The sequence below is a fragment of the Nymphalis io genome, chromosome 13 (genome assembly GCF_905147045.1).
Source record: "Nymphalis io chromosome 13, ilAglIoxx1.1, whole genome shotgun sequence".
Lineage (NCBI taxonomy): Eukaryota > Metazoa > Arthropoda > Insecta > Lepidoptera > Nymphalidae > Nymphalis > Nymphalis io.
In genome coordinates, this window is record NC_065900.1 from 7,176,294 (window position 1) to 7,194,605 (window position 18,312).

Sequence of the window (18,312 nt, forward strand, 5' to 3'; positions counted from 1 at the left end):
AATTATTATTTTTAATGTATCGAAGTCAGGATTTCGGCTTAAACGCAGCACAGGTGATCGAAACACTGGGCATACGTTGCAAAATGGTATGTCGAGTGTGCTAGATAAGCTGATAACGTAGCGATACTGATTATACGACCACTGCAAACATTGCGTACAACGAAATTCATTGTAGACTTACTCTGGTACGAAAAAATTGGGTTATGTTTTCTCATTATGTACTCATAATGCAAACAAAGCACATAAAAATATTTGTTATAAAATTGCAATTTAATTGGTAATTATTTAATAATTAGTTTTTTTTTCGATTAATTAATTCATTCGATTATTTCCATTTTATCACATTTTCTTTTAGTACGTATTACATTTTAAAAAGATATGTTCTCTTTAAGAATATTACTTGTCTTAATATAGTTTTTGCTTCATACAAATATATGTATGTGAACACATTAAGTTATGGAGCCATAGTTCCTATAAAAAATAAATTCGACGTGATTTCGAGCAATGAACTTGCTTGTGAGTGACGGGTTTGAAGCGATGCTCGTGATCATTACGGGCGAATGTGGTCACGATCGCGTGAAACAATGTCGCAACTGCTATCTAAGAAACATCGTGCACTATGTCCCCATACCTCGCAATCCCATTATACTCGGATTGTTTAAATATCCTTCTAAACTTGTGTAATACGATGTGCCATTTTAACTTACGAACATAGACAAAGAATTTCTTTTCCGCTATACAGTACTCTCCCGACCGTAAAATGTATCCGTCTTATACAAATACACAGTGTTTACTCTGAATAGTCGAGTGAATTGTTATTTTAATAGAACTTACCGTCAGGGACATCTTCTATAATATCGTCGTCAGTTTTGAGATCGTGTTGTTCTCGTTTTTTGATCGCCTGTAAGAAATTAATGTATTAAGATTTTCACTTATTTATATAGAATACAATATTGTATAACAACAAATATAACTCAAAAAAACTTAAAAGCATTCATACAAAAGTTAGAAATTGCATAATCAAAATTAGTATTAACAAAACACTAAGCTACGTAAGCCATATAAAGTGCAGACAAATCTAAATTGAAATCTTAGTTTAAATGTCTATCTTAAAACCCATCTCACCCGGGCAAGCCATCCACCCGCAGCTTTTAAGCACCTCATTTTATTTGTTATCGATGTGGTATTTACCACTACGCAAAACCAATAAGCTACAAATCTTGTTTCATTTTTTATCAAAACAAGAGAAAATTTCACTTCACTCGTCCTTTATTCAAAATAAATGAAACATTATTAAAAGTGTTGCGGTGCGAGACAGTCATTTCTGCGAACCTCTCGGAGGGTCTACTGTGAACGATGTGGTCGAGGGCCCGCGCGCATCAGCCCGTAACAGCCGCAGTATTCCTACAATTACCCACGCTTGAGTCGTGCTTACAGAAACGGAGCGATTCGCCGACAGATTTATTGCTTATTAACTCACTTTGGGTCTTAACCCAGTTTTTGTTGATGTTGAATTAAAAAAACTATTTTTATGGAGAAAGTGATCGAATTGACTGTGAAACTACAGATTCGATTGCTTCAAGTGGAGAGTCTCGACTAAGTGGTAATTGTATACTTCATAGGTATTAAGATGCACGTCAAATATAGAAGACAAAGGTCTATGAAACTATTGTTTCCTGTTTTACATCACGAATAAGAAAATCTAACGTGACCGTGCGTCCGCTTGTACTGTTTCGCGCGGCAGTAGAAACACGAGCAAACTGAGAGTGCATTCAGTTCAAAAAACGCATATACGGACTACTTCACGAGCCTCACTTACGCCATAAATTAGCTAGAATTAAAGCGACAGATATCATCAACACTACACCGGCAGGCTCATGTATTAAGTAGAAATTTTCAATGGACTGATTGTAACTTATTTTGGTGTAAAATAATTTCCTTTTTGTCTCTTAATTTTTTATAAACGTAGATTCTCACAAAAATGAAAAATGCAAACGAAAATCATAAGCACATACATTAATTGTTCATAATTATTTAGAATATGAGAAAAATAATACATACGAATGAAACGAAAGCAAGTTAAAAATGTTCTCACAGATCACAAGAACAATCATGCGCTTTATAGTCACGTTTTGATATAACGGCATGCAGTAAGCGAAAGTTATGGGTTTAGTTATATATATTTGTTATTAGAAATCTTACTTGTTTTAGTTTTATTATGTAATTTTAAATGGTACGCTTGTTTATTAGTTGTCTTTTTTTTTAAATAAACTTATTAGAAAAGTTGTTAAATGTAGTTACAATGCTGCGTACAAATAAAACGTGATTGAGATAATTCGAACATGCTTACTAAGCACTTTTATGGTTACCACAATAATAATTATATAAGATGCGTTGCATTAAAACAAATATATATTTAAAATATTGCTAGTTACATGCATCGTTGAAGCCATTAAAATTGATTTTAAGCTGTTTCAGTTGTCGCGTTAAGGTTTCTGGCATAGAACCTACAAATTTTAACAAAATAAAAAACGTATTGCCGTAACGCACACCGGGCTAGTTATTAATAAACTATAAGTTTAAAAATAACATAACAGAAAAAGTAGGAGTAAGAACTAATATATGTAAGAAAATTCTGCTAAGATATTACATGCAAGACGCATAATAGATACAGAATAAATAGTATTAAATAAACAACATTATTCATTTCACAACATGCATTCAAACTAAATCCCATAACAAACATAATATATGATTATAAATAAATTATACAATAGCTTAAAATTTTGCCCAAATAATACACTGGCCTCCAAAAAAATCGACCCACCTAAATTTTTTGTAAAAAAGCTATCGTATGGTTTTAAACTACCACATATTTATATTTTTAAGATTTATAATAAAAAAATGCAATTGTAGGATTGTACAAAAACAGAAATAGTGCGCAAAAAATAGGTTTTTAGGTAAATATGTGACAAAACACGAAAACACAAAATTTTACGCAATTTTATTTTTTTGTGTACAAAACGATTATGCCGTTTGTTTTTAAATTTGGGTGCCTAAATCTTACTTTAATAGGGAGTGTTTCCTCCTCTTGACCTAATCACTGCCTGCATACGCCTATTAAGTGACCTGATTAGCTTTTTAATGTCTTCCTGTGGGGTCCGTTGCCATTCTTCAGTTAGGGCAGCTTCCAGTTGATTCAGGGTTTCTGGAATTGGATTTCGTGCTCGAACCGTACGTTTTAGCTGGTCCCAGAGGTGCTCTATCGGGTTTAAGTCCGGACTATTGGCTGGCCACTGCATAACTGGAATTTTGACTTCCCTGAGATAGTCTTTAACAATTCTAGCGACGTGAGGTCGTGCGTTGTCGTGCATAAGTTGGAAATTATCCCCAATATATCCAGCGTAAGGCATCACATGAGGCTCCAGAATGTCCGTTATGTAAGTTTCAGCATTAACAGCACGATTACGGAAAAAACCAGCTCTGTGCGTCCCGTCAAGGAAATACCTCCCCAAAACATTGTAGAGCCTCCACCAAATCGGACTGTTTCTCGAATACACTGAGAGTAGCGTTCTCCTGGCCTTCGCATGACGTTACGTCGTCCATCAGAGTCTACTAGAGACATTCGGCTTTCATCACTGAACAATACTGTCTCCCATTGGTCCAGTGTCCAATCGACGTGCTGCCTAGCAAATTGTAGTCTTGCTTGTCGATGGGATGCTGTGAGTTTTGGTCCTGTTGCTGGCTTGTGAGGGGTTAAGTTTTGCTCTCGAAGTCTTCTTCTTACAGTATTTTCACTCACAGACACTCCACGACTTTCTCGGAGTCTACCTTGAACGTCAACAGCCGAAAGATGTCGGTTTCTTAAAGAGGTCGAACCAATAAAACGGTCATCGGTCGGGTTCGTGACACGCCCCCTGCCAGATCCTGGTCTGCGGCAATACTCCCCAGTCTCCAAGTAGCGTTTGTACACTCTTCGCACCGCTGAACGACTTAATTTTAGTGTTCTAGCCACATTTCGCTGACTTAACCCCTCATGAATAAGAGCTACGACTTGAGCAGCTTCTGCTTCAGTAGTATCCATTTTTTATATTTAAACTTATTAAAATTATTGTTTCAACAAAGTTTCATACACTTAATCAATAATAAACATCGAACCGAGATGACTCCGCGTTAAGAACTGGAAATAAACTAACCATGCACTTTGTGCACAAAGTAACGTTTTCTTATCAATAATTTAAAAATATTCCAAATATCCTCAATAACACTTACAACTCCTCCAAATCAATATCAAGTGGGTAATAAAATGTTAAATGTATGTCCCATAAGTAAAACAATCCACCTAGGTCGTCGCATAGTTAAGATAACAACTTTGTAAGTAAAAAAATACGGGTGGGTCGATTTTTTTGGCGGCCAGTGTATATTCTTTAGTTAAAAATTGTAACACCTGTAATTTTTGGAAATGCTTTTTACTTAACAATCAATAATCGGACCTAGTTCTTCATCCAGTTATTTAAACAGTTTACATTGAAAATAATTTCGTTTCTTTAGATACGTCGTAATAATACGTAAGTTTTATTTTTATAATAATATTCGAAGACGAATTGGAATGTTTCGTTGTTAGTTAAAAAACGCAACGAATACCCAGATAAGAATGAACAGAGCACATTACAGACAACATTTTTATCAGACGATTTAGTGAATGTATTACTGATTTTCGTTTTATGTTATTTATAATAGTGACTCGATTAAACGAAAACATTAGCGGTGTATCAATGAATATGAGAATTTAGTGCGTAAATTTATCGATTATTATAAATCGACCGATAAAAGTCTTACATATAAACAAATAAAGCAGTAGTATATAAAGTTCACCTCAATAGAATTCTTAAAAGATTCGTTATGTCAATTATTAAATTCATTTATGTATAAATTAATTTATATAAAATAATAATTGACTGATTGACATATCAAAGCAAAACTACGGGGGCGAGCACCGTGAAAATTTTGAAAATTTAACCAATAGTGGGTTATAAAAGGTGGTAAAAGTTTGTATAAAAAAACCTTCATTTTTGAAGAAAGAATCTATGGAGAAACACCGCGGGTAAAGCGATAGTTTATAATATATTTAACTAATAAGAAAGTAAATGCAATGTTGTTTTTAAAGAGAATATAACACAAAAAGAAATACAACTTCGAGATAGGAAGCCTTCAAGATGATATTGTGCGTAAATGTCTCTCGGTCAATATCCCCTATTGTTGTTAGGGAGATGAGTGAATGTTGAATGTCAATAGGTGAGTATTCTGTAGCGAGGTGTAAAACTGATGCGCTCAAAAACCGAGTCTTTGTGTTTCCTCCGAAACGGGGTATTGGTTCGACCCAAAATCTATTGAGATGTACTGTTAATATGAAAATATTTCAAGAAAGCTAATAAAACCGAGCACAACGCAAATGTTAGCCATGAGTAGAGTTCGAAGCACCTGCGCTATCAGATCGCGCGCGCGACTCGCGTCGATCTGGTTGACGCGCTTGTTCTTGAGGTGGTGCGGCGTGTCGCGGCGGTGCAGGCGGCCGGCGCCGCGCGCGCCGCGCTCGCGCACCCCCGCCCACGCCACGCGCCGCCCCGAGTCCCGCTACCCACACCACCGACCAACCCATATTACCTTCTGTTCGTATCAAACTTTGTCTCCGACTCGAGGCGCGAGTACGATTTCGTTTAATAGACTTTGACCAAACGGTATTGTTACAATATTTTATATTGTAGGAGACGAAGATACATCAACGAACAGATGGGCAATAGTCATTTTGTTAATTCTAACCAATTCATTTGCCAGTTAGTAATTTTTATTTAGCATATTCAAAATTGTATATTATATAATATATAAATAAATAAATTAATATGTATAAAATTTTAATTTTTTAACCAGTGCTAGGATAAATTATATGAAAAATTGTTCAAAGTTACAAAAATACAAGCCAGACGGTTACAATTGGCATTGACATACGGACATCACATATTCCCAAGACATTTGAAATGTAACATTCTTTTAAAAGAGAAATAATAAAAATTGAGTGAAATTTAATGATATTTTTTTTCAATAAAACTTTATTTTTAAACTATAAATTTAATTTAAAAATTAATTAGCGTTAAATTTTACAAATTATCAACATTCGTCGTCAGAAATCCAATTTAATCTACTTTTAATTTGTCTTAATTTAAATAATATAGGTAGTCATAATTAAACCAAAGTATCAGAATCTAATAATTAAGAATTTGAAAAATATTATTAATTCAATTTGGCGTAATACAATAGTTGTATAAGCGTTAGTAACTTAGTAATTTATTATAATCTAATCTCAGACATACCTCTAGTTCCTCGGAATCGTCATCTTCGTTTTCAGCCTCTGATGATTCTTTATCCTGCATTGTTTGACTGTCGCTTTCTTCATCTTTTGTTACTTCGAGCAACGGTTGCCGTTGTACAGGCTGGTCGTATTATAAATAATTATTAATTATATCTATACCCAATAGGGATATTGGAGCAGCGTTATGGAAAACGCTCAAACCTTCTCCAAAATATGCGAGGAGACCTTAGCCCAGCAGTGACATATTTACAGGCTGTTACTATACTTTTCACATCTTTATATGTACATTTAGTAAAAACCTAGCCTGCTCGAATAGCCCTAAAGATTATCTATTAATGACAGGAAGTACTTCTATTGGATTTACAAGCAACTGAAAAAAGCTCAAGAAAGTTTCTCTATATAAAACAAGTTAAACGATTACTTTTATATAACATTTTATTATAAATAATAAGACTTAGGTTTGATTTGTATTAAGAAAAAACAGCATGATAGCAAATCGAAATTGAAATATAAATCATTATAACTAAATACTTTCAAATACCTTTCTTTTTTTTCAGCCTTTTGCCGTCCACTGCTGGACGAAAGCAAAATATTATGGCAAAATATTTTTTTTTTAAATTAAGTATATTTTGTCAGAATGTTCCTAGTTCCTGTCATCTTATGATATCTACTATAATACACTATTACTCATGTTTATACTACATATATTATACCTCTGTATTTATTTTGTTGATGTTATATTTGTATATATGTATATTTTGATTACTAATTACCACCTTCACGGATTTCTACTTAGTCTAAAGGTTGACTGGAATGCCTTCAGGCATTAAGTCCGCCCTTTTGTTCCAACTAGACATTATGGTGGTCAAAAAAGTTTTACCACACAAAAATACTAAATATTTTTGTTTAGCGGTGTAATAAATGATGAGTGGATGGTGCCTACCCAGACTTAAAGTACTAAACAACTTTAATAATAAAATACTAGCTTATTTCATAATTTACATATCTCTGATAAATTACTTTTCGTACATCGAAGTAATCTTAACAACATTAAACTGTTATGTAATATAAAATTTTTATTAAGTATAAAAATAAAAAGCTTATTAAGTCGAATTTTGTAATCTCTTTTTTTTTAATTTTCTGAAAAACTGAATTTTCAATGTGCTAAATTTGTTATATATTCTTCTCGTGCTTGACGGTGAAGGAAATTATCGTGAGGAAACCTGCATGTGTCTAATTTCACTGAAATTCTGCCACATGTGCATTCCACCAACCCGCAATGGAGCAGCGTGGTGGAATAAGCTCCAAAACCTCCTCAAAAAGGAGGCCTTAGTTCAGCAGTGGGACATTCATAGGCTGTTACTGTTGTAATCTCTGGCGATATTAGAAGACTACCACGATGCTTCCCGTTCAAGGTATGTAGCGTATATTCGATTCGATGTAACTTTTTAATGAAAAATTATAATAGTTTTGTTTTGTTTTTGACAAAGAAAAAACAATTCGATTATTAAATGTATTTGTTCCTTAAACGTTTTGTGTTTGATAAAGTATTATTAAGAGTTATAATATTATATATATATTATTATTAGCATATATATATATATATATATATATATATATATATATATATATATATATATATATATATATATATATATGCTAATGATATATATATATATATTGTGAATTAAATTTTACCAAATAAGTTTTTAATGACACGTTCTAACGACGGAAACGCGTTACTAATTTAAAATTATACTTGTAATGTGTACTTACTTCTATAACTTCTATAGGCTGTACGGTTTCAGGCGGAGACATGACAATACCATTGGTTGTAGGCAACTCGTTCGCCTTTTCCTGCGGTTGCTGCTCGGGCGTCCTCGTAAATAATTTAACAGCTTTCGCCTTCAAATCTTTAGGATGGGGTGTGTTCTGACGCACAAATGGTGTCTGAAAAATATCAAATGTTTTATAATTTTGTTCCATAGTCTATGAATAATTCGCTAAAAACAAAATGTCGAAATATAGAAAAAAAAAACCATGATAATTCAAGAACTGCATGCACATGCTAATTCATGTTTATTCAAAACAAAATCAATCAATAAAATTCAATAAATCACTTAAAGGCAAAATTATGTACATAGCAATATCGTTTATGAGTAAAGCAGTAAAAACTGCCTAAGGCAATTTCACCTCAATCTTATTAAGTGCATAATTAACAAAAGTATGAAACAAGCTAAGTCAGTCTAAATTTTGCTGGCATTCTAGAAAAATCTAAATTTCACAATACCAAGATAATGATTTACTCTATAAAATGTTTCTATATTTTATGAATAAAATCATATAAAATGTAAAGTGCAGTGATCAATGTAAGTAACGCAAAATTTTAAATGTATTTATGTACGTATATGTTAGGCCTTCAGAGTGGTATGTATAAGCAAAGTTTTTTTTTTAATTTGCATATATATTTGTAAACGTGTACTAAGCTCTAATATGACAATAATTAAAAATTCTAATTGGTATTTGACCCATTAAACGCATCAAGTTAATAAGACAACGCGACGTGAATCACAGGATATGATATCACACGCTACTTCACCTCTGCGGCAAAACGACGCGCCTCACGGAATCCAGAGCGATCCATCATAAGTGCAGTGCAAACAGTGTTACGTATTTTAGATTTTTTTAAATTCAAATTGTTCCAAGAAATCTATGATTTTTTGATTGAAACTGAATATGAGAAGACGTGCATTGCGTATCCTTTTTTTATAATGTAATTTAAGGTTTATGCTACATATCGACAGTGTATTATTTACAACATGAATTATTTGTTGTGGTAATGATAAAAAATTGGTAATGATGGTGTTGATATTACTGTACAGGTGACATAAAAATTGTGAAAAATGTGTAAGTGATATGAAACACTATAAAATAGCACCTTAGAATAAATGAGATGCGTAACTAATGTTATCTAAATAACATAATTTTATCTTGATACAGTTTATACTACTCGCAGCGACATAACAACTAAACCTTGATAAAACAAAGGACCAAAGTCTTAGTGGAGGCAGCAAATAAAGCGTAACTGGAGTGCAAGCACTGTATAATTACTAGAAACGTTACATTCAATACTAAAAATTATTATTAATATTATTATTTCACTAACTTTCTTATAAATATTTCACTTATCAATTTTATTAATAAGTCATAATGCAAAATATAAAATAAGTTTCAAGTGAAAAATATTTATACGAATTTTTTTTACTAAATAATATATTGACAGTGTTTCTTGTTTGTAAGCGGTACATATTAATGTTTGCACTCCATTCGCGCGGGTGATGTACCTCTGCGAGGTTAGTAATAGAGGAGGAGAGTCTCTGCAGGGACGTCCTCCGCTGTGTGGTAACTAGCTTGCGCACTACGTCTAACGGCCGCCTCAGCCCTAGCATGTTTTGTGCGCTGAAGAATGAATCGGACGGTGTAGTCTCCTCACTGTCCTCATGTAACGATGCGACCTTGAATACAAATACTTCATTGTCCCATGTAAATAACGGTTCTAGACGGTTTATGTCGTCAAGGAAGTATTGTTGTCAAAGCAATTTTCTGTTTCAGAAGCGACAATGCGTGGGCGCACATAGACGGACTTCTGTCCGTGACATCAGCTGCTTATGTTTTATAATGATCTTGAAATATAAACATTTCGTCGTATTGAGTTTCATTTATTCCGTTAAGTTCTTATATTTTACGTCATACGTGTACGTACATATTATATCAGAATAACTCGATGGCCAAAAAAATTATGGTTATTTGTTATAAGCATAGTATAATTAAGCGAAAAGTTATTTTATTAAAATATTATGATATGATTATAGATTATAACTAATGCATATGGATATATTCAGATAACCACAATTATTTCATACAGTTTTACGAATTTTACGAGAATTTAAATAATCAACAAATAAAATATAGCAAAATATATTATTACTGCTTTTATCTAAGCTTAATGCAAAGATAGTGCAAAATACGTTATGATCAAGCTAACGGATGACATAACTATGATATTTTAGTTATATAAAGTTATAAGCAACAAAAGTTAATTTACACCATTTCGTAATTAATATTCGTTAAATCCAACAAGACTCAATTATTCGATATAATTCGAAAACGTTAAAATTTAAAAAAATATAAGACATATTAGATCCTTACATATGAAATTAGCGTTTTGTCGTACTGACCAATTTGATCTGAAATACCTCCTCTTTGGTTAAGAATTCCAAATTCAAATTTATAAATTCCTTTATGTGGTACATTTGAGTTTTGAAAACAGCCATTCATTTGTTTTTTTCCTCATTGTTTTTTTCTTTGGCGTCGCTTATTACTGCACAATGGAAAACATGAAATATCGGTATATTTACGAGTATGAGTCCTACCGTGTCACCAGTGCTGCAGAAACAGATTGAAGGATTAATGATGTGGTGTCGCAAAAGAAAGCACGGTACGTTTTTGGTTTCAACGTTTTCGTTCTGGAAATTTCGACCTTCAGAACCAAACCTATGGACGGCCGGAGACCAAAGTGGAAAATGAAGAATTAAAGGCTATAATGGAAGCGGATCTATCACAAAGCACTTCAGAAATAGCTGCAGGCTTTTGAACTGTATTAATCCACTTGAAGCAAATCGGGAAGTAAATAAACTTGAACGATGGGTACCTCATGAATTGCGTGAATCGAACTTGCAAGCACGCGTCTGCTGTGTTACTTTGCCCAACCGACACAATAACGAAGGGATTTTAAATCGAATCATTACTTGTGATGCAAAGTAGATACTGTTCGATAATCGGAAGAGCTCGTCGCAATGGCTGAACCCTGGAGAAATCCGGCCCGATTTGGCTGGGTCGAAACGAAAATTGACTCAGAAAAAGTTACTTGTGAGTGTTTGGTGGACTAGCGCCGGTGTCGTCCATTACAGCTTTTTAAAATCTGGCCAAACGATTACGGCAGATATCTTTTGTCAGCAACTGCAAACCATAAAGGAAGAACAAGCTGCAAAACAACCGAGATTGCTCAATCGCTCTAGGCCACTGCTGCTTTACGACAACGCAAGACCACACACTGCACAAAAAACAACCACTAAGTTAGATGTGCTACAATTGGAATGTCTGCGACATCCACCGTACTACCCGGACCTTGCTCCAACAGATTACCATTTTTTTCCGGAATTTGGACAACTTCTTACAAGGAAAAAATTCAACTCCGATGTGGCAGTCCAAACCGCCTTCAAAGAGTTTATTGATTCTCGCCCATGGTTTTTTTAGTAAAGGGATCAATGAACTACCTATGAGATGGCAAAAGTGCATATATAACAACGGTGTATACTTTGATTAATTAAATATATTTTTACAAAAAAAATATTGACTTTATATTCCTCCCGCCCAAAACGCCAATTCCATATGTAAGGACCTAATATTTAGTATTTATAAGTTATAACCAAACCATAGTTATAAAAAAAAATTAAAATTATAACTACCCAAAGATTTTTATATTGTACGGTATAAATTAAAACATGCGATTAAAATAAAACATAAACCAATAATTAAATGGCAATTTTATTACTACCATAATATAAATAAATAATAATAAAAGCTTACAATATAAACACAGATTGTGCGTTCATTGGATCGTACAATTTCACGTTGTATTTCAAAGCTCCTTATTTATGTACAATACTGATTTTATTCGCTGTTATTATTCTAACGCTACTAATATTGAACTCAGAGCTAAGTACGCCCTTTGCCTAGAAAATAAAGTGTACACATTGTCTCTAAACCAATTTCTCGCTTTGCTACATTGGTGTCTAACGTTCGCGCCAATACTGTGACAACAAAACGGAATATTGCAGTAGAACGTTCTGGAAGCATTCCTGTAATTATAAGATTTCCTTCTAGTAAGAAAGGGACAACAGCATAGGCTCACCTCTTTCGCTTCAGGAACGTCTTCAGTGAACTTGACAGATATAGTACGTGATGCTTCTTTCTCTTCCCAGTCGTCATCTGAATCACGATCTCTTGATAAAGTTGATTCTGTTGGATATGTGTTATTTCATGATAAACTAGTCGAGTGTATTGTATTATTAATATGTACATATATGAGACAGCACAACATTGCATTTAGCGCTGACGACACAACACAGATACAGAAAAAAAAAACCATTTATCTATACATAGGCTAATTTGTTTAATACTTAAAATTGTAATAAATTCTCTCTAGCGCTAATGTTTTTATTGAAATAATTTGAGTCAGTTTTTCGTTTAAATTGTCTCGTTTGAACGATTTGTGATAAATATATTGTGACGTAGTTTCTTATTGTAAACGACTGTATAAAAATATTAAATAATTATATCTTAAAAATATGAAATGATCAGTGTATTTATAAAATGGTATGAATGTGAATAAAGCGGCGTAGTGTTTCTATTTTTCTAATAAAAAAAAAAAAAATAAACAAATACAAAGGCTCTATAGTTACTTACCTCTTATCCTATCAAGCTCTTGTGACTGTGAATTAAATCTGTGTTCCCTGAACCAGGTGCCACTGCCGACCTCTGACGTATGTTCCAACTCTATTCGTGGTGTGACAAGTGGCAAAAGTGACTTTTAGTATTTACACAGCAAAAACAAAACAAACGTCGGTCAGTGACTACTTACGAAATAAAATCTTGTAAGCAAATTACATTAAGACTATTTATATTACAATTTTATTATCTATAATGTAAATTTTTAAAATTAAAATTCTGAATTTGTATCGAATTCGCATTGGATAAATGCATATATTTTTTTGTTACGTCAGTGATTGATAGTAAATTGTCAAAGACCCCTTGCACGATTAAAGAAAAAAAAAAGCACGAAAAAGCATAATGCGAATAACCACATATACAAATAACAGTCACGTTTCAAGGTCATAACACCCGAGTAACACATTCCGCAAACATACAAAATGATACACTTGTAATGTTTTTACGACGTTTTATGTTTATTGCTCGTAAAGATAACGTCTGTCGTGACGTTTTAAAAAAAAATGTCTACACAGTTTTAGACTTTTAAAAGAACAGAGTAAAGTTCTCAGAGTGAATTATTAATATCGGTACAATTAGTCGTTACTGGTAGATACATCTATACTCAAATATATGTATGTGGTATTGAGTATTTAATTTAATTACATACACTAGAGTCTTAAACTCTGTCCTTTCAATAACAAAAACATAGGAAATAAAGCTGAGAATATTTACTAAAAAAGCATAATCATAAGTATATAATGATGTTCCTTATAAATGTAACGTAATTAATTTTTCTATATCTTAATAATACTTCGAACATCATTATAATACTTCGATTACAGATAGCACCGAAAGCAAAACCTTTTTGGTACTCTTCCCGAATTGATCGTATAATATGTGTCATACCTGGTTGTTGCGTGTAACTAAGCTGTGGCAGTAAGAAACAAGTGAGTACATTCTCTCCTGTCGTCTCGTCCCGATCGGTTTGGAAGGTCAGGAGAGGTTGTGCCTGATTCTCCGACAACCATACCGCTTTCAGTTCCAAATTTACTAAGGTGTAAGGTAAGTACTGTAATCTAGAACATTTAGACAGTCACTTATTAGTTTGTTAAAATATTGAAATATTAAAAAAAAACGTATGCCTAGCCGTTATATGTACTAAATGACAATTTTAAAACCAATGAATCAATATTAAAAGAATTAAGATTTGTCTATGCAGAATGATGTTGCAAAGCGTAATCGATTCTGGAGTATTTATGGATCACTCATGTTATGCTTTCAGTAAATTGGTATCAGTATTAATATACTGTAATAAAAAAACATTTTGATCATAAATCTACCTGTTCCCACTGACATCCAGAACATGCAGAGATTTACAGTTTCCGAGTTCGTTCGGTAATTTCGTTAATTTGTTGTCCCGCAAGCTCAAAACTCCTAGTAACGTCATATTGCCAATATCTAACGGAATTTCACCTAAGGAATTTCTATCTACGTTCAACACGGTCAACTCATTGAGATTCCCTATTGACTTAGGCAGTTCCATCAAGAAATTCTCCGTTAGAATAAGCTCCTGCAGATTTATACACCTAAAACAAATCACAATTAATATATTTTCAACTTTCACAATAAATATTAATAAATGAATACAAAAAATAAACAACCAACCTTCCTACATTTTCATTTAATGTGTGCAGTCTATTTTGGTCCAATTTAAGAATTGCTAACTTAGACAAATCACCGATACCGTTCGGTACAGTTTCAAGCATATTTTGGGACAGGTGGAGATCAGTGAGAGACATGAGGCCGCCGATTTCTTCCGGAATTTTTTCTAATTTATTTTCGCTAACGTCCAAGCATATTAAAGCTTTCAAATTTCCTATTTCCGACGGCAAATATTGCAGCTTGTTGTGATCAAGCCAAAGTTCTTGTAAGGCTGGTAATTCACCAATAAAGCCGGGCTAAAAATGAAAAAGAAAACAAATTACTTAATTTTTTTAGTTATAATTAACTTATATTATCTAAACTGAATAAAATTGTATATGCCTTACCAACTCCTCAATCTCATTGTCACCTAAATCCAGTCTCTCTAATTTGGTGAGGTTTTTAAGCGATTCTGGCAATGATTTCAGTAGATTTTCCCTCAACTCCAATGACTGGAGAGACACCAAACTGAAATATACAAAAAACAACAAAAGCTCATTATTATGTCATTATCATATTTTTTATCGATCTAGATAAATAAATGTAATACACAATTTGTTTACTTTTAATCAAAAAACGGGAAATAAATGAAGAGAGCATTCGAACAGAAGTACGTATTTTTATATAAATAATAAGAACACGGCATTTCTATAATTTTAATAGAGAGAAGAAACTCCTCACCATCTAACCTAAACCTAGCCTATGTATCGTTGACATGAAAAAGTCACAATAAAACGTTTCAAAAGAAAATATCGAGAAATCTCTTCCATTTCGGTATTTCAATTTTTCTTTAAATAAACATTGCAAAGAACTAATGACAAACTTTTTGACTTAATAAGCATAGCAAGTTATAATAAACATTTAACAAGCATAAAAAATACAATGGATGACTAACGCGAGATCAATTTTCATTGTAATGCACCCATACAAGGTTAACTGGGTAAGTGTATAATTTAAGACATTACTGTATGCTGTGCCATAAAACTCTATAAAAAAACCAGATAACATTATCTACTTAATATGATAACTATTCACTTAAGGTTTCTTGTGACAAATCTAATAGAACATAACAGTTTGAAGTGTTCGCCTTCGCATATAATTATGCGATTATTATTACGTATGCAAATAAGTCAGTAGTTAATTAACAGGTTATTATTTATTATAGAAATCTTGCATTTGATATTTAGTTTAAGTTGTATTTTCGAATAGTATGAGAATACTATTCTAATATATTTTAAGAAGAACCTTAAACATGAAAACGAACATTATTGTCAAATATAAATACAGGTACGATAATTGTTTGCTGATAGTACGCAGCGCTTTGTGAGAAACCTTGACGCATTCCTAAGCAGATGTCAAAGTACTTAGCGATCCGTGTATGCCGCTTACAAAACACGCTCAGCGATGAATCACATGTTTTGAATGGTCAACTAAACATATGGAGCGTATATTCAAGTATTTTTTCATTGGTTGTTTGCTTCTAAATTTAGTGACAATAAACTTTTTTTTTATATTATCATAAACCATCACAACAATCATAAAAATTGTGGATATAAAAAAATTAGGTTTATCGCTACATTTAAAAGGCGTTAAGTTAAGAATAATGCGCTACATATCGCCGAATACTGCTCTTTAAGCTTAATGGTTTGCAATTAAATGTTTCACGGAATATTGACGGTGTAATTTAGTAAATATTATAAATGCATATTAGCAATGTCATATACTAAAATTCTACGTGAGAATATTTCATACACCTTGTACATGATTGTTAATAGTACAGAAGCTAAGTTGAAATAAAATAATAACAGGTGAGATAAGAAATCGTCAGTACCGATAGCGGACAACTGACGGGGCACGCCTCAATCGTTTATCATTTATTGTCACACTTTCCTACTTTTTAATGTAGAAATAATAACATCAAAATTAGAGCAAAGCAAAAAAATGTGTTTTTTTTTATAGTATAGATTGGCGGACGAGCATATAGACCTGATGATAAGTGGTCACCAATGCCCATAGACATTGGCATAGTGAGAAATGTTAACTATCGCTTACATCGCCAATGCTCCACCAACCTTGGGAATTAAGATGTTATGTCCCTTGTGCCTGTAATTTCACTGGCTCACTCACCCTTCAAACCGAAACACAATAACAAGTACTGCGGTAGAATATCTGATAAGTGGGTGGTACCTACCCAGACGGGCTTGCAAAAAACCCTACCACCAGTAAAGCTCAATTGATTTGGCAAATCACCATATAAGAGGCAACGTTTATAATTAACAAGTAGTAGCTTAGCCTATTATTTTGAACAAGTAACATTAGACTTTTATCGAAAAACAGAAAAGGTTACAGGATATGACGCAATTTACCTTCGCTATTTTTATTTTTTGTTGTAAAATGATGTATTTTAATCCGTGCGAAAATCTTTATTTTATTGGGTTAAGCGGAGCTGAGCCCTTGTGTCTCCCTTTGTTCAATGTACTTAAGATGAACTAGAAAAGGATGAGTATCTTGATGAGCTATTAAATCCCTGAGACGACTTGTTGAAAAATTGATGAAAGCATTTTAGAATTAGTACTAAAGCTGTATGTTTGTAATATGCATGCGAAGATGAATATATTATATAAATATTCCAAAGAAATCAACGGTTCGAATAATCAGTGATCCATTTGTCAATATTGAAGGAATCTTTGCTTTACTTGTGTTTCCTTAACTTTATTTTTATCTACGCATACTGTTGTCATTTCAACTAGGTTGCATTCGTGAATATGTATGTTGTTTACATTAATCATAAGCCAGCTTTACTTATTTTTAACTAACCAACCAGTTAAAAGGATCGTAACAAAAAAGAACACTCATCGTTAATATAATTAATATCATACCATAGTACTCTTTGTAATTCTGTTATAACATTTTATACATGTTAAAGTGGATAACTTTTTTTAAATCTAATGATTATTGTAAAATAACAATTATATTCAAAAAGATGTAACTTCTTTAACATAACTACAAAATCTTTTATCTTTTAATACGAGTATGAAAGAGTGTCCTTATGGACAATTACATGTAAAAAAAATTGTAAACATAAAAAAAACAAGACAAAAACGCAACAAAGTGTAGACTGCTTCGAATTTTATTCATTATTATTTGGGAGCTATAGGTCATTGAACTATATACTTATATAATATTATTAAAGGTACGCCTCTGGACTGTAGTTTTCCACTCAACTTTCGCTTTCGTCGCGAACTAGAACTTTGTACTTATCTACCATCTATAAATCTAACATCGCAATTAAGTGTTTCCTAACCGTAATTCCTTTTCTTTGTTCGACACTTACATACTAAAAGTATATTTTGTTGTACTTCGTTATTAACAAATTCCAGGCTCTGTTTAATTAGGATCGAAAATGTGTTGATGAAAATGTAATTAAACTCTCTTTAATATTACCATAACGGCACGTATTGAAAACGTTGAGCACAAGTGAATAATAAAATATTGATAAGTGTGAATGTTAAAATTCTTTATATTACGAATTATACAAATATTTTAAGTAATAAATCTTTACGAGTAACGAAATGTAAATCGATCTATATTGATAAAGTTACAAAGTTTTATTTCATCTGACTTAGAATCTCATGCTCACAAATAAACATTCGTATATTTTTAATGATTATGAGGTGAATGAAGCGAGCATT

The 18,312-nt window shown here is 32.6% G+C and overlaps 1 protein-coding gene and 1 long non-coding RNA gene across 15 annotated transcripts in view; one reads left to right on the top strand and one right to left on the bottom strand.

Moving 5' to 3' along the window:
- The window catches only part of LOC126772772 (protein lap4-like), a 70,093-nt gene that overhangs the window by 36,229 nt on the left and 15,552 nt on the right, over window positions 1-18,312 (bottom strand). For 12 of the 14 annotated variants that reach the window (XR_007669694.1, XM_050493335.1, XM_050493334.1 and 9 more), the window contains exons 4-13: window positions 14,968-15,088; window positions 14,585-14,877; window positions 14,260-14,505; window positions 13,826-13,995; window positions 12,896-12,985; window positions 12,342-12,448; window positions 8,144-8,317; window positions 6,369-6,488; window positions 5,482-5,634; window positions 835-901 (exon numbers count right to left, since the gene is read on the bottom strand). Coding sequence is in view for 13 of the 14 variants with exons in the window: in XM_050493335.1 (XP_050349292.1) it covers window positions 835-901; window positions 5,482-5,634; window positions 6,369-6,488; window positions 8,144-8,317; window positions 12,342-12,448; window positions 12,896-12,985; window positions 13,826-13,995; window positions 14,260-14,505; window positions 14,585-14,877; window positions 14,968-15,088 (1,541 nt within the window). In the remaining variant the exon portion in view is untranslated. The remainder of the gene's footprint in view (window positions 1-834; window positions 902-5,481; window positions 5,635-6,368; window positions 6,489-8,143; window positions 8,318-12,341; window positions 12,449-12,895; window positions 12,986-13,825; window positions 13,996-14,259; window positions 14,506-14,584; window positions 14,878-14,967; window positions 15,089-18,312) is intronic. The other 2 variants (XM_050493328.1, XM_050493329.1) reach the window with 2 other exon arrangements.
- Window positions 8,862-10,075, top strand: LOC126772894 (uncharacterized). The gene is made up of 2 exons (XR_007669700.1): window positions 8,862-9,910; window positions 9,980-10,075. It is a non-coding gene; the product is annotated as an uncharacterized LOC126772894 (long non-coding RNA).